Source organism: Vicia villosa, unplaced genomic scaffold (assembly GCF_029867415.1).
Source record: "Vicia villosa cultivar HV-30 ecotype Madison, WI unplaced genomic scaffold, Vvil1.0 ctg.005243F_1_1, whole genome shotgun sequence".
Classification (NCBI taxonomy): Eukaryota; Viridiplantae; Streptophyta; class Magnoliopsida; order Fabales; family Fabaceae; genus Vicia; species Vicia villosa.
In genome coordinates, this window is record NW_026706594.1 from 44,631 (window position 1) to 59,142 (window position 14,512).

The 14,512-nt window shown below is 34.6% G+C and overlaps 2 protein-coding genes across 3 annotated transcripts; both read right to left on the minus strand.

The window, feature by feature from the left end:
- Positions 1-5,923: 5,923 nt before the first annotated feature.
- On the minus strand, positions 5,924-10,726 carry LOC131642536 (ABC transporter D family member 2, chloroplastic-like). 2 transcript variants are annotated; one of them, XM_058912773.1, is made up of 10 exons: positions 10,269-10,726; positions 9,942-10,176; positions 8,697-8,778; positions 8,093-8,419; positions 7,852-8,016; positions 7,493-7,721; positions 7,105-7,343; positions 6,707-7,022; positions 6,357-6,616; positions 5,924-6,259 (listed from the first exon to the last, which is right to left on the minus strand). In XM_058912773.1, exons 3-10 carry the CDS (start codon positions 8,769-8,771, stop codon positions 6,083-6,085), a joined length of 1,788 nt encoding a protein of 595 aa, XP_058768756.1. In that variant the 5' UTR covers positions 8,772-8,778; positions 9,942-10,176; positions 10,269-10,726; the 3' UTR covers positions 5,924-6,082. The 2 variants fall into 2 exon arrangements, with proteins under 2 accessions (XP_058768756.1, XP_058768755.1); XM_058912772.1 differs by having other exon boundaries at positions 8,697-8,764; positions 10,269-10,724.
- A 3,040-nt stretch (positions 10,727-13,766) lies between these two features.
- Positions 13,767-14,163, minus strand: LOC131642537 (uncharacterized). The gene has a single exon (XM_058912774.1). The coding sequence runs from the start codon at positions 14,109-14,111 to the stop codon at positions 13,875-13,877; it is 237 nt and encodes a 78-aa protein (XP_058768757.1). The 5' UTR covers positions 14,112-14,163; the 3' UTR covers positions 13,767-13,874.
- Positions 14,164-14,512: the final 349 nt, after the last annotated feature.

Here is a 14,512-nt window from a genome sequence, read left to right on the forward strand (position 1 = left end):
TAAGCATCGTATTGATGATGATATAAGTATGTGATATGTGTGCATTCATTCATGAATCATTTGCATTTGATGATATATCCCGATGATAAGTGGATTCTTTGTAGGACATCATTCCCATTGTGCGGAATTTGTGTCGGTGGACTGTATCTCGATGATGAGTAGATCAGTTGGATGGGTTCAGCCCATGATTGGTACCACATGCATTAGCTTTAGTTCATTCTTATGCATTATGATATATTATGGCTTGAATGAATTGTGTTGTGATTGATGATGTATTTGGTATGTTTGACGTATGTGATTTGTTGGAATGATCGTATACATGTAGGATTGAGTGATTAACAATTCCTTATCGTTTTATTGCTTACGACTATATAATACTCGTTAATTGTGAATGAGACTCACCCTTACATGTTATTTTTCAGATTGAGGAGTAGCGGCTTAGCTGATTTGGTGAGGATAGATCTTAGAGTTCATCCATGAGTCGTATCGGTCATGCTCTGATTGTAACACTGGGGAACGCTTGTTTAGAATTGAATTACCTTACTTTGGTTTCGTCATTTTGGACTTGTTTTGGATGAATTTTGCATAGATGATGTTATGCTTATCCGTATGATGAATATTCCGCTGTGTAGAAACGTGATTTTATTAAATTGATGATTGTTCATTAGTGAAGCATGGCAAGTGAGTTATAATAAATTGCTTTATTCAATTGTGGCACCCTTGTTTTCATGTTTACTCTGAAATTTTTATATAAATGTCGCGGGGTTTAGAAGGGTGTTACAGTACAAGGATGCCAATACAACTCCTTGAAACATTACCAACACATCATCACACACTTATAACATCGCCATCGCATTTAAGCCATACACATCGTAAATTCATCACCTAAGTCACATACGCTCAGAACATATCAAAAAAACACATATCATGCAATGTCACGAAATAATGTAATGCAACGTAATTGACTCATGCATGTGGTACCAAACTTCATTGATGACTTAGTCATCATTAATTCCCATGATCCCCACCTTAGGATCGATTCCCACTTGGAACTGGAGCTCATCATATGTTTCTCTCAATCCGCACAATGGGGATTAAGGGTCGTCACTATACAAAAGTCCTACAACATCACTGGACTTCCATCCTACAATTATGCTATGAATGCATGATGCTCAACTTCACAATCAACGACCACGGCTAGTCAAAATAGCACCATCAATCATGTATTCATTAACCTCATGTCATAATTTAAACACACCACTCACAAACGTCTTGTTCAACACAGCATACAAATCACCATTTATTCATGTTATCAAATCAACACAACAATCATTCACCAAAATCGAAGGTTGAATACAAGTTTTCACAAAGTCAAGGTTCATATAAAATACCCCTTAAACCCACCCAAAAATGCACAATAAAATTTTAGGAAATTCCTAGAAATTCTAATAAAATATAAGTTACCATATTTTAGAATCGATTTTTAGAAAACACAATTTTTCATTTTTCAGGGCGCGCTACATGCCCTCCACCGTGCGACGCGGGCTCATCTCTGCCACGACATTCTTCTCTATTAATCGGAGCGCGCTACGCTCCATCAACCGCGTGACATGGGCTACTTTCTGTCTGCGCATCTCTTCCGTCATCGCGAGCGCGCGATGCGCCCTCTGCGAATTCTGCAGAAAATTCTGCGATTTCCTGCATAAACTAGTCCCAACCCCTTGTTCCAAAACACGTTTTTATCATTATTTTTATGCGATTTAAAGCCTATTAATCCAATTCTAACATGGTTCAATCCTCCTAAATACTAATTAACTATCATTCATCACGAGCCAAATCATCTTCCTCAAACCCTAAACCTCCATCTCATCAACAATGGTGGATTTCCACAATAACATGTCATTCATTCATCCATACACAATTCATCATCCCATAACATATTTTATCATCAATCATCACCATAGATCATCACAATCATCAAATTCATCAAGAGCACCAAAACCCCAACATATAATTATACATCCCTTAAATTAAATATAATAACAATGATAACCCCCTTACCTTAGATTGTTCGTTGGTTTGATTATATTCCAATTCCTACGGTGGAATTCCTCTCCTCTTCTTGCCCTAGTTCTCTCTTCTTTCACGGTCTCCAACTTTTCACGATCTTACAGAATGAGACTCTTTTATGTTTTTCCTTAGTTTAACCCTTGGACCCCTAATATTGATCTTCCCTATTTACCCTCACTTATTCCTTCACATGACCACCATGCCCTTATTGTCTCCATTATTCTAATTATTTAATTATTCTATTATTCTTCTAACTAAATTATTCCCACTTAATTAAAATAATTATTCTAAAACCCACCTCACCACTTAATCATATCAAGATCATCCAAGCATCAACGTCACAATACTCCTAAACATCACATAATTCGACAACAAATCACAATCATATGTCGCAATCAAATAAAAATTGGTTCATCATCAAATAAGACCTAACCTAAGAGGAATCTACCTACTCATGTTGAAATAAATCAATATGATAAGTGTATATTTGAAGAGCATGAAGAATCACCGAAGAAAAAGGTCTCCAATAGCTCCAAAGTCGTCCAAATAGGTCACTTTCTCTAAGGAATCAAACCCTGTTTTCTTTTCCTCCTTTTCCTTTTAAAGCAGCAAAAAACTTGTCAGCAAAAAAGTACTAGCGTGAAAGGATTTGCTAACTTTAATATTTGGCACCTTTGGCGTACTTAGAAGAAAAATAAGTGATTAAAATAAGTCATTTTGATGTGTGAGAAAGAATGGTTTGAGAGAGAGGGGTAAAATCACCAAAGATAACCAATTTCAAAGGTAGCAAATCTTTGTCTGTTCTAGCATGGTACGACCGTGTTTTTTCCATAAGCAAAGCAGCATGTTTTTTTTTCTTTTTTCACCAATTATTAAAATAAGTGCTCTTTTTCACCCAAAAGCGCCTTTTCAAACTTCTTTCATTCTTTTGCTTATAACTTGCTCCTTTTAAGTCAAGTTTGTCCAATTTTACTTACTAAATGGCGTGCAATTACAACATGTCATCACTAGGCCATTACATGTCACCTTTCCATCGACAATTGGAGGAAAAAAATTCATGCTAACAGTTCTTTTTAGAATATGAAACCAACCATTGAAGGAAAAGGAGAACAAACTGAACAACTCGATAACATACAAGGAGTAACTGTAAGAGAACAAGCACGAAGGATGTAACGCCCAGAATATTTCGTTATTAATTTTAATTATGTATTTTTGAATTTTTTGATGAAGTATGAAGTGGTTGAGAATTATTGTAGTTTATACTATTGTATTAGAATTAATGAATTAATTAGTATAATGAGAATATGAGCATTGGGCCTATTATGAGGTTAAAAGTAGAATTAATGGGGGTGTAAGTTAAGCCCATTAATGGAAGTGAGAAATTAGGGAAAAAGAATAAAACAAGGGAGAATTAGAAAAATAGAGGGATTTTTGAGAAGTTGGAGAAGAACGTGAAAACATAGGGAAGCTGAGCTAGGGCAAAGGGAGAACCTCCATTGGTAGAGAAACTTTTGAAGAAAATTGCTAAGGTAAGGGTGAAGTTCTTACTCTCTAAGGGTTGGCACGATGATGGGTATGGTAGAGGTTAGATTTCATAATTGTATATCCATGAATGTGTGAAGAAGTTGAATTGTTATGTGTTTTTGGATGTTATGAATGGTGTGTGAATTCGGTGCAATTGATGGAATAAATGTTTGTATGTGAACAATTGTATGATGTTGGTATTTGCATTGAAAAACTATGATTATTAGTGATTTTCGTATGGAGAAAGTATGAGTTTTTGGGGTATTGAAGGGTTGAGGTTCGTAGCAGCAAAACAACAAATTTTAGGGTCTGCTACAGCAGGAACAGGTTCCCCAAATAAGAGAACCGAGTTCCCATAGTTTCGGGAACCGTTTCCCCTAATAGGGAACCCGGGTTCCACTGAGTCGAACCGAATTTTCTTAAAAACTTCAAAAATCCATAACTTTTGACTCGGGTGTCCGTTTGATGCGCCGTTTGGACCGTTGGAAAGCTAAAATAAATTACTATCTTATAAAAATGAATTAAGAACCATTATAAAATCATTTAATATAAATTATACTTGTTGTATGTGTTCGATCTGTATGAGTTGATAATGATGTTGTATGCTGGATGCAATTGGTTGTACGTATTCGATCCGTGGGAGCTGATAATGATGCCTTGTGATGAATTATCAATAAATATGCTCTTATTAAGGAATAAAATTAATTGTGTCATGATGTTACTTGATTTGCGTACTATGATGTTTGTTGTTATTATGATTAATTGATGTCTGTGTGTTGTGTTGACCAAGATGCTTATGAGGTTTGTATAGTTGGAAATGATTATACTTTGATATAACATGAAGTATACACTCTAAGATGAATAGAAGTTGTTATGACGGGGATGATTATATGATGATACTTGTATGATGATGATTATGTGCTGAAGAATGTGTGATGTGTGAAACAAGTGATATTAAGCATGCCTTAATGCACATACATGTTATGTGGAATATGTGTTGTAATGATGATTTGTGTAATTGAGATGATGATATGATGTTGATGAATACATGAATGATGATGCCCATTTGACTAGCCGTGATCGTTGATTTTGTGACGTTGAGCATCTTGCATTCATAGCATATTGTAGGATGAAAGTCCAGTGATGTTGTACGACCTTTGGTCTAGTGTTGGCCTTAATCCCATTATGCAGATTAAGTGCATTTTGTTGATGCCTCTATTAATTGGCAAGTTAGCGATGATGGCTTATGCCTTGATGGTACCACATGCATCTGCACAGTGTCGGTTGAATTGCATTATCATGTTTATGGTATGACTGATGAATTATTTGTTGTTAATGAATAACGATGTGCTGTTGAATGATGAACGATGCTAATTTTGAATGAAGTGGTGAAATTATATATGATCTATATCTCCTATATTATTTATCATGCATTCCTTTATATTGTAAGATATCTCACCCCTTTTGTTTGAATGTTACCCCTATGTCGGTAACGTGCAGGTAATCAAGAATGAAGGCTAGTTACCTTCAAGTAGATCGTCGCTCTGATACATAACACTCGAGAGGATGAACGTTATTATTTGCTAATTGTTTCTTTATTGAAATTTTGATTGTTTATTGAAGTACGTTTAGAACTTGAAGTTGATTTTGTTGAATTAAAATGTCATGACATTCCTAAGATTGAATATGTTGAATTCCACTGCGTAATTGAAAGCTATTTCTTTTGAAGAATGTATCTTTTTGGTCGGTTCATCCGCTTATACGTGTTATGTATCTACTATGATTATGAGCAATTGTTTTTGTATTATGAAGAAAATGTGACATTCTGGTTTCAAAGAATTATTTTAAATGAAGATTTTTTTTATACTCTGATTTTATTAATATTATGGGGTGTTACAAAGGATGCGAGTGAGAGTGATTATGATAATGATAATGCTTATGCTGAATGGAGGATGAATGATCGAATAAAAACATGCAGATTACGAAAATGTTAATGCAGATTGAAAAACCAATCCCAGCATTAGAAGGAAATATGCGTGAAGATGAATGATATCAGGATGATGATGATGATATTGAGTTATGCACTCAGAAACACCATGGAATGAGATTTAAAGCAATGAGTAAATAAGCTAATAACTCTAAGGAATGGTATGCATGGAGAAGAAGGATGCAAGATGCATTTTAGGATAAAATGTTTATGCTGGGTGCAAAAAAACTCCATCAACACCAGCTACAATTCCAGTTAGTATCGAGAAATAAAATGCACAAGGACTGATATGCATGCAGAAATGAAAAACATTCTAGAGAATATTGTAGCATTATGCAAGTGTTTCTATAAACCTGTATTTTAAAATTGATAGTTATAACAATTAATTAACAACTAGTTTCTGTGAAAAAAACCTATATATTGACATATATAGTCCTAAAAATTATCAATGAACTTGAAACATAGATGTCAATACTGAAAGCTTGCTACAATCATACATTTCTAGATTTTTAAAGAGGATTCGCGTCTAGTGGGTTCAATGCACCAATTTGGCTGTTCGTTGTTAGAATCAGCCGCTGAAATGCGTAGGATTCTGTCATGGAAGTCGCATAAGGTTGATCGATGGCCAACACTGATGTATGTTATGCCTTCTGCCGCAATCTTTTCGTACAAATAAACCTGCAACACAAAAAGCACAGGAAAATTAATCACTGCCACATTGTCTGCTCGGATTTTATTGACTTTATTTTATTAGCAACTTTTCTGCCAAGAGCACCTCATTTGCTTCATCGAGTGCGCTTGTCGACTCATCCAATAGAGCCAGCTGAGGTTTCGAAAGTAGAAGACGGGCAAACGCGAGACGTTGTTGTTCTCCCAGAGAAAGAACACTAGACCATTCATGAGTTGAATCCAAACCGAATCGAGCCAATATGTAGCCAAGACGGACATCCTCTAAGATCTTTATCAACTCATCTGTTCCCGGCTTCACGAGTTCACTATTCATATCATCTGAGTTTGACAAGAAAGTAAGCACATCTGCACAACAATTTTCACTCTATCAGTAAATCATACACATTATTCCAGATTTAGGTGTACTATGGGAAAAAGAAGCTAAAAATCGCATACCTTTTTCATTACTATCTGATGTGGGAACTACATCATCACCCCAAGTTGGATAAAGTAATTGTTGACGAAGAGAACCCAACACCATATACGGTTTTTGAGGTAGGAAAAAAATTCCGGATTTTCTGCTTATGGATTTTCCTCGGTCTTCCGTTGTGTCACGGGCAGTATTTATTAAAGGAGTATTCACATCTGAACTAAATTTCTCAGCGTCTTCCCCTTCTTTTACATAGTATATGATCTTTCCGGTTCCAGTTTTCCAAAGACCAGCCATAGCTCTTAATAAAGAAGTTTTTCCACTTCCACTAGGTCCTGTAATCTGTTAAATCGGTTATATTTTGAAATGCATAAGACCCTACAGTTTTTATAAGTTAGCGGTTAGGGGATAGTTGCATTCTTACCAGTAAATTATCTTTTGGCTTGATTGCCAATGATAAGTCTCTAATAAGAGTAGATTCACTTGGTGTCTTCAGAATTAAATTTTCTATCTCCAATAACGTTTCGTGTTTCTCTTGTGGAGTTAATCCGTTAGATTCCAATACAGATGAACTTATAAAGTCTTTGTACATAATATCTATGTCTTCTAAAGAATCAGGAAGAGATTTAGAGTTGCTTCTGTCCAAAACATCATCGAATTCACCTGCATATGGAATATAGAAACTGTTAGTCGGTAGTATACATTATATTCGAAAGGTGGCCTCAAAAGCATGTGAACAAACAATAGTTATCAGAATCTTACGATATATGCAAACCATATCTAGATAAGATAACGGAAAAAGAATGCTGTACCTAAACGATTAATGACAGCAGAAAAAGCACTTATTGCTTGAAACTGGTAAACGATGAGAGAAAAGTCACCAAGGATGTGATTAAAAGCAGATACTGACTGATTGATGACACCAAACTCGATTTTTCCAGAGAAATACATCGGAGCAACAACAGCAGCAGGAAGAATTTGAATGACATAACGATAACCACTGGTGAAGAACTCCAGATTTCTAGAAGAAATCAGTAATTGCTGTAAAAGAGAATTATAAATATTCATCATCATGTTAACATAAGGTAGCCGCAACGAAAGAAGATAGGGTTTCAAGTTTCAACAACAGATTTAAAGGAAAAAAGTAAAAACATAAGAAGAAAAATCTTACAGTCAGATTTTCAAAAGCACTTTTGAAGCGCATCAGAAGAAGTTGCATCTCACTCTCTTCACCACCATAGAAAGCAATTGATTCAGCATTTTCCCGAACCCTTACAAGTCCATAACGAAAGTCCGCCTCCTTTTTCTCTTGCAAGAAATTCAAAGTCACCAGGCCCTGTCATTGAGATGGAGGTCATCTTGAAAGTTTTGCCTCAGTTTAAAAATATTGCTATAAAAAAATAGACAATTACCTTTCCGAGGTAAACACTGATAGCGGTACCACCAATAGAGTATACAAGAAGAACAACAAAGAGTGGAGGATATATTCCATATAAAATGTTACTGAAAGAGATTAAGTCTACAGCAGCGTTGAAGAGTGTCAAAGAGAAAGAAAGGGCTGTTCCGGTGAAAGAGCTTAGATCATCAACAATTCGCTGGTCTGGATTATCGATAATTGACTGTGACTGAAGTTTATAGAAAGTCTGATTCTTCAAATAGCGATCCATATAATACCTCGTCATCCAAGACCTCCATCTCAATGAAAGAGTTTCTCTTGCATAATCTCTCAAAACAAAAAACTGGAACACAATAATGAATAAGGTTAGAAACGTAGGAAGAGGTTTGGAATAAGGTACAACAAACTAAAAGTTGCAGAAGCATCCATATAGCTTGTATTCACGTCATGCTAGAAAAGTTTAGATAAAAGAAAAAGACGCATAACATTAATGACTTGGCTCTTTTTAGTCGTGTTTCTTTTCAATTCGGCTACAGCATTAGATGACAATATTCATCATTCTAAGAACTAAAGCAAAGTCTAGCAGAGCTATACCTAAGAAAGTGCGGCAATGTGCTCACCGGGATTCCTCCAGCAAAGCCACCCAAGTAGTAAAGTAGTTGCTTCGTAAATTGTTCTTGATCCTTGTCTTGCATTAATAAACTTAAACAGGTTCAGTTGATTGTTGCCACTTCATACTAGAGTAAATAATTTATTAAACAAAAGAACAGCCAAAAACTCATATACAAGTAAATTATGTAAGCCCGAATAGATGATCTCAGAATTTGGGAGAAGGGGGAGCAGTTTAGACGGATGCCTACATGGTTAATTGGGTTCTATCTCTTATCATATATGGAATGTTAAGAGTCCCACATTGTATGAGATAGTCTAAGCATAAATTTATAATTATGAGACATTTGTCACTCTACAAGCCGGTTTTGTAGAGTCCACTACAGTTAGGCCTAACCCAAATTCTAGCATGGTATCAAAGCCGAATTTTACAGGCATGTTGCAGGAATCGGACTCTGGCCCACATTACGCGAGAGGGTGAGTATTGAAGTCACATTTGAGTCCCGAATTTCCATGGTTCCTGTGAAGCGCACTCTACACATGTGCTTGGACACCCTAATCAATTGAGTTAGCTTTTGGACTGAGATCCAAGCCCATTTAACTAAGATAAATGGAAGATTGAGGAATGCTAGCATCATACTACTCTAAACATTGTATTACACATTTTCTATACTTAGATCATTCTCTAAAAAATTACACTTTTTTATAACAAAATACTAGTTGTTAGTATGTTGTGTAAGTAGCCAGAGATTGAATTTTAGACTCAATTCTCAAACTCCTATGGTAATACACCAGAGTCATCTTAAGTTTTTGGAGACTCTTTGTAGGTTAGTCACAGTTCAACTATGACAAAATAATTATAGGTCCTATTTAACCACATTTTAACAATGACAGATTTTATGAGGCCCTATATAGATAGGGTTTAACCGTAATAAAATTTGGGCCTTGTGCAATTTTCCGTCTTACACGCCGTTAAAGACAACTCTGCATAATACTCCGTCCAATCCTATTTATAAGAGACAAATTACGTCTTAGATTCATTGATTAATCAATGTACCTGGTCTATTATTAGACCAATACATTGATTGTTAAATGAATCTGAAAAAGAAATTGTCATTGTCTCTTGTAAATAGGACCTGAGAGAGTAATACTAGTAATTACTAAGTCTAATACTAAAATATGTTTTAGAGTGTATTAGCATTCTTCATGGAAGTTAGCACAGAAACAATGTCCATGATTCCAACAAATAAACTTACTGGCAAGTGCATTATAGAAATCTCTCCCAAGAAAACTGAATCCAACACTAATTCCAGTGGTAGCCAAAGTAAGAAAAAAAACACTAGCAAGCTGCAATCTCGCTTGGACCTTATCATCAGAACTCCAATAAGGAGCAGCCACTTTCCAGAACCTTCTAAACAGCGTCTGAAGATCAGGATTTTCCCCCTCCGCAGCCACTGCACCATCACTCACTACTCCCAATTGCCCCTGTTTCTGCACACTCACCAACAAAAGTTTCAAACTTTACATTAAAATCAACAACCCATCAACCAAATCTCAAACAAAATCAACACAAAAAGAAAAACCTTATCTGGGTCAGTTGGCAATGGAGAAGTTTCAGATTCAGAAGAAGGGAAACACTTGTTCAGATTCCTCCTCTTGAAATGCCTTCCATTGGTAATAGGCATAATGGGAAATTGTGATGAAAATTGGGTAAGGAAAGTGAAACCTTGATGAAGTTGCACATGGTGATTGAATGAAGAAGGGTTTGATTTATAAGAAAAGAATAAAAGTGGATGTGAAATGTGTTGAGTCAGCAAAATCATATTTTTAGTATTAAATAAAATAACTTTCCTTTCTGGTATTCTTAAATTTGGTCTAAGACAATAAAAACATGCAACATGAATGCTTGGTTTTGCTGTGTTTTCGTGAAAGCAAAGATATAGGCAACATTCTCGTACCTTGTTGTAGTAGTGAAATGTGTTGTTGAGTGAGTGAGTGAAGAGGAAAATTGGGAGCAGCAATGAATGAATATCGGTGAATTATCCGTAAGGTGTGGCTTTGTGTGATTCATATGTTGCCACGCAAAGAACGTTAAGCTTCCGTAGCAATCAACTAGCCTAATTCTTGTTTGTTTTGAATTTTATTTGTTATATCATTTTAAAGAATAATTCAAAGAGAATATCTTATTTTTGGACATTCGGCGCAATTATATTTATGTTTTTTGTTTTCGTAGATACATCTGAAGTAATTTTTTTTTTAAAATTTGAGTTTTTTCAGATATGTATATACGTAAGTATTTTAAATTGGAAAATATTTGGAAAAACTTCCAAATAATTCAGTTAAAAAAATGTTATGTCGATACATCTACGAAACAAATTAACGTAAAATCAAAAAAATTAATTACTTCTGGAGATAGACCTCTAAAAGCAGAAAAAGCAAATTTAGCAACCAACATGGTATATGAGAACCTCATAGAATGAGGTAAGATATTCTCTAATCTAAATGTATTATTCTTCTACTTAAGTACTAGATAGAACTTTACTTTTACACATAAATTACACCTCACACATGTTCCTTCCCATTGAATATCATATTAAGGGTTCTCCAAATTTGATTACACAATAAAACGGGAAAAAACCCTGACTAAGAAACGAGAGAAATTACATACCAATTAGAGTAACGAAAGAAATAACAAATGATCTTTGTTAAATTCGTAAGAGCTACAAATGAGGTGAGTAATTTCTCAAATTAAAGTCCACTTCCAAATCAAAGATTTTATACTCCAAACCGTATTATCCACATTCCAAACTTCATTCCAGAAGCATATCTCATTCCTGGATAACCAAATAATCCACAAAATAGCTAACCACACAACTCCTAATTTTCCCTCTTAAACCTTCTTTTTTTTTTTTACAAAAAGAAAACCAATTCATGAAACACGATAAACACTGTTCATCCAAACCACCTATCGGTTTCCCAATCCAAATAGCAATCTCCCTCCAAACAACCTTCACCACCTTGCACTTGAAAAAAGAGTGATCACGAAGTAAATCCTTAGTCGGAAGTCTATTCACAAAAAGTCTCCAACCAAACGCCTTAATCCTGAAAAAAATTTCCTTCTCAATGCTCGATTAAATCCGAAAAGCAAAACTAGGACACCTCAACAGACCCACAAAAGCTTTGGAAAATGAGCTCTATCCTCCTCCTTCGAATTGAACACCAATACCTTCTTTGTAACTCGACTAATGGTACCTTTTCAATCTGCCACCACCTCCGCAAACGGCCTCGAATCCCTCCACACTTTTGTTTCACCCCAACTCCTTCGCTGGACTTCTTTTCGAGGCCAATGATTCTGCATAAAACTATTTCTCGCACCCGAAAGATTGACTTTCGTCGCTCCATTCCCTTTCCTTTAAAACCTTGGCACATTGGCGTGAATCTTCTTACCTTCGACAATAACGTTATCAAGCTTCAAGGCAAGTAAACGAGCATCCTCCGCCTCCTAAAATCTTGCAAAATCGAAGCGCTTCCCTATCCTATTCCTTCTATGAGCGATTGCAACCTCCACAATTTCTCCATTACAACCGAACAAGTCGTAAAAAACCTTAAATTTGCTCTTATCTAAAAACTCAGAGAAGTAATAATAGACGCCACTACCCCTTCCGCCTTCTTGCCCGCCAAAAAAATGTTCCACTAGGGAATCCAATTCCGAAACGCACTCCACCTAGCCTTCATCCAACCGTCCTCACGGTGGAGAGTTCCACCAAATATGAGAGAAGCCAAGAACCTTAATCCCCTTCTAGAGAGAAGGGAGAGAAAAGACGGTTCTAGAGAGAGAAAGTTTAAAAAATAAAAGTGTTTTTATATTTAATCTTTTGTTTAAAAAAAGATAATTATGGTTAGTATAGTTAGATTAAGGTTCTGATGGTAAAACTAACTGATAGCTGATGATCTATAGTTGATAGGTGATAGTTTATAGCTGATGATTGATAACTGATAAATTAACTTGAATATTTGATTAAAATTAGTTATTACACTAGCTGATAGATAAAAAAATAATATTTTTAATAAAAAATAATACGGAAAACATTAAATAAATAAGAGGCATCAACACCATTCTCAACCTCAAATAGTAGCTACTCCTCTACCTTTGTATTCCAAGAGAGTACAAATACTATAAAACAAAACAAACAGGAGTGAGAATACGCTCAAAATATGTTAGTGGTGCAAAAAATAACAATGGTAGCACATTTAACACAATTATTTAACTTATAATTCATTCATCAAAACAATAATCAATTCAGAATGCTAATATGTATGGGTAATAATACGTGTGAAAACGGGTAATAAGACGTGTGAAAACTTAACAAATAAATTCTCATTAGCCTAATGGTAAGAGCTTTGGTGGTAACGAGTCAATTCTCATAGCCTAATGTAAGAGCTTTAGTGATAAGAGTCAAAGGGCATGAGTTCAAGTAAATTAAATAATTATTGAATAATGTATTTAATAATATTTAAATATTTAACAATGTATTTTATAACATATTACTGAATAAGATATTTAATAATATTTAAATATAATTTTAATTTATTTTTGAAAATAAAATCATAATTTATATTACAATTAAGCCTATTTTTTATTATAAGTGTATAATATTTTTTAAAAGACATAGTTATCTGTTTCTTTATTTTGATAGGTATAATTTTTATAGAAACTAATTTACTCAACTAAATTAGCTAATTTCGCAATTTTATTATAGAAACTAGTTTATCCAACCAAATTATCTAATTTAATTCAATTTAAATTATTTAAATTCATAATCTTATTATAAAAATTAGTATTTCAACTATATCTAATTTAATCCAATTTAAATTTGTGACTCACCGATTTAATAATGAATATGATTTTTAAAACATTGCCTAGAGCTCCTCCCTCTATCTAGAACATATTAATATGTCTACTACCTTTATGATATATAATATATACTTCCTAAATTTCTAGGATAGAAAAACAATGTGAATGTAAAAAAAAAAAAAAAGAGAATAGAAACATTCACCAAGATAATTCATTATAAGACAAATTACATGATCAACCATAATTTATTCCTTCTTATTCCACAAACTACAGTCCCATTTACAACAAAGAAGAAAAACAGAACCATGATAATTAATTAAAACTAGCTTGCTAGCTAGCCAGTGCCTGTGACTCCAAGGTCTTGTTTATTGTCATCCTTGCCAGCACCAAAGACAGGACCACCTTTTCCAGCAGGATCATGGACCTTCTCTTGATGCTTATCCACTTGAATGCCACCTTGATCTTCCTTTGAAAGTAAATCAGTTCTTGTACGATTCTGTCCCCCTTCTTTTGATTCATATGTTGTTGCTGTCTTTGACTCTTTCGGTTGTGCTCCCTGTGCCCCTGACATTCTCACTAATATGCTTCTTCTTCACCTATATTCCTTCAAATCTATATTGTATGGTTTTTCACTATTTTAGATTATATCGGAAACTTAATCATTCATCTATCATATAAGAAAGATAGATGTTCTTGAAATACCATTTATGCCCTTTTTTCAAATACTGATCAATAAGACTGTCCACGTGGACACCTTCTACACCCTCTGCTTCCTTTCTCTTACTCTAAAACTCACTTGCTTTTTCATTTTCTTTCTCCTTTTCCTTTTGTAAAAATATTATTATACTTCTTTTTTTTTCTCTCTCTTCACTAATATTATTCTAACTTTCTCATTTATAACTTATATTTCTCTCTTCATTATCTCTCTCTTAATTCTGCATCACGTTCACTCTACATCTCCCTCACTCATTT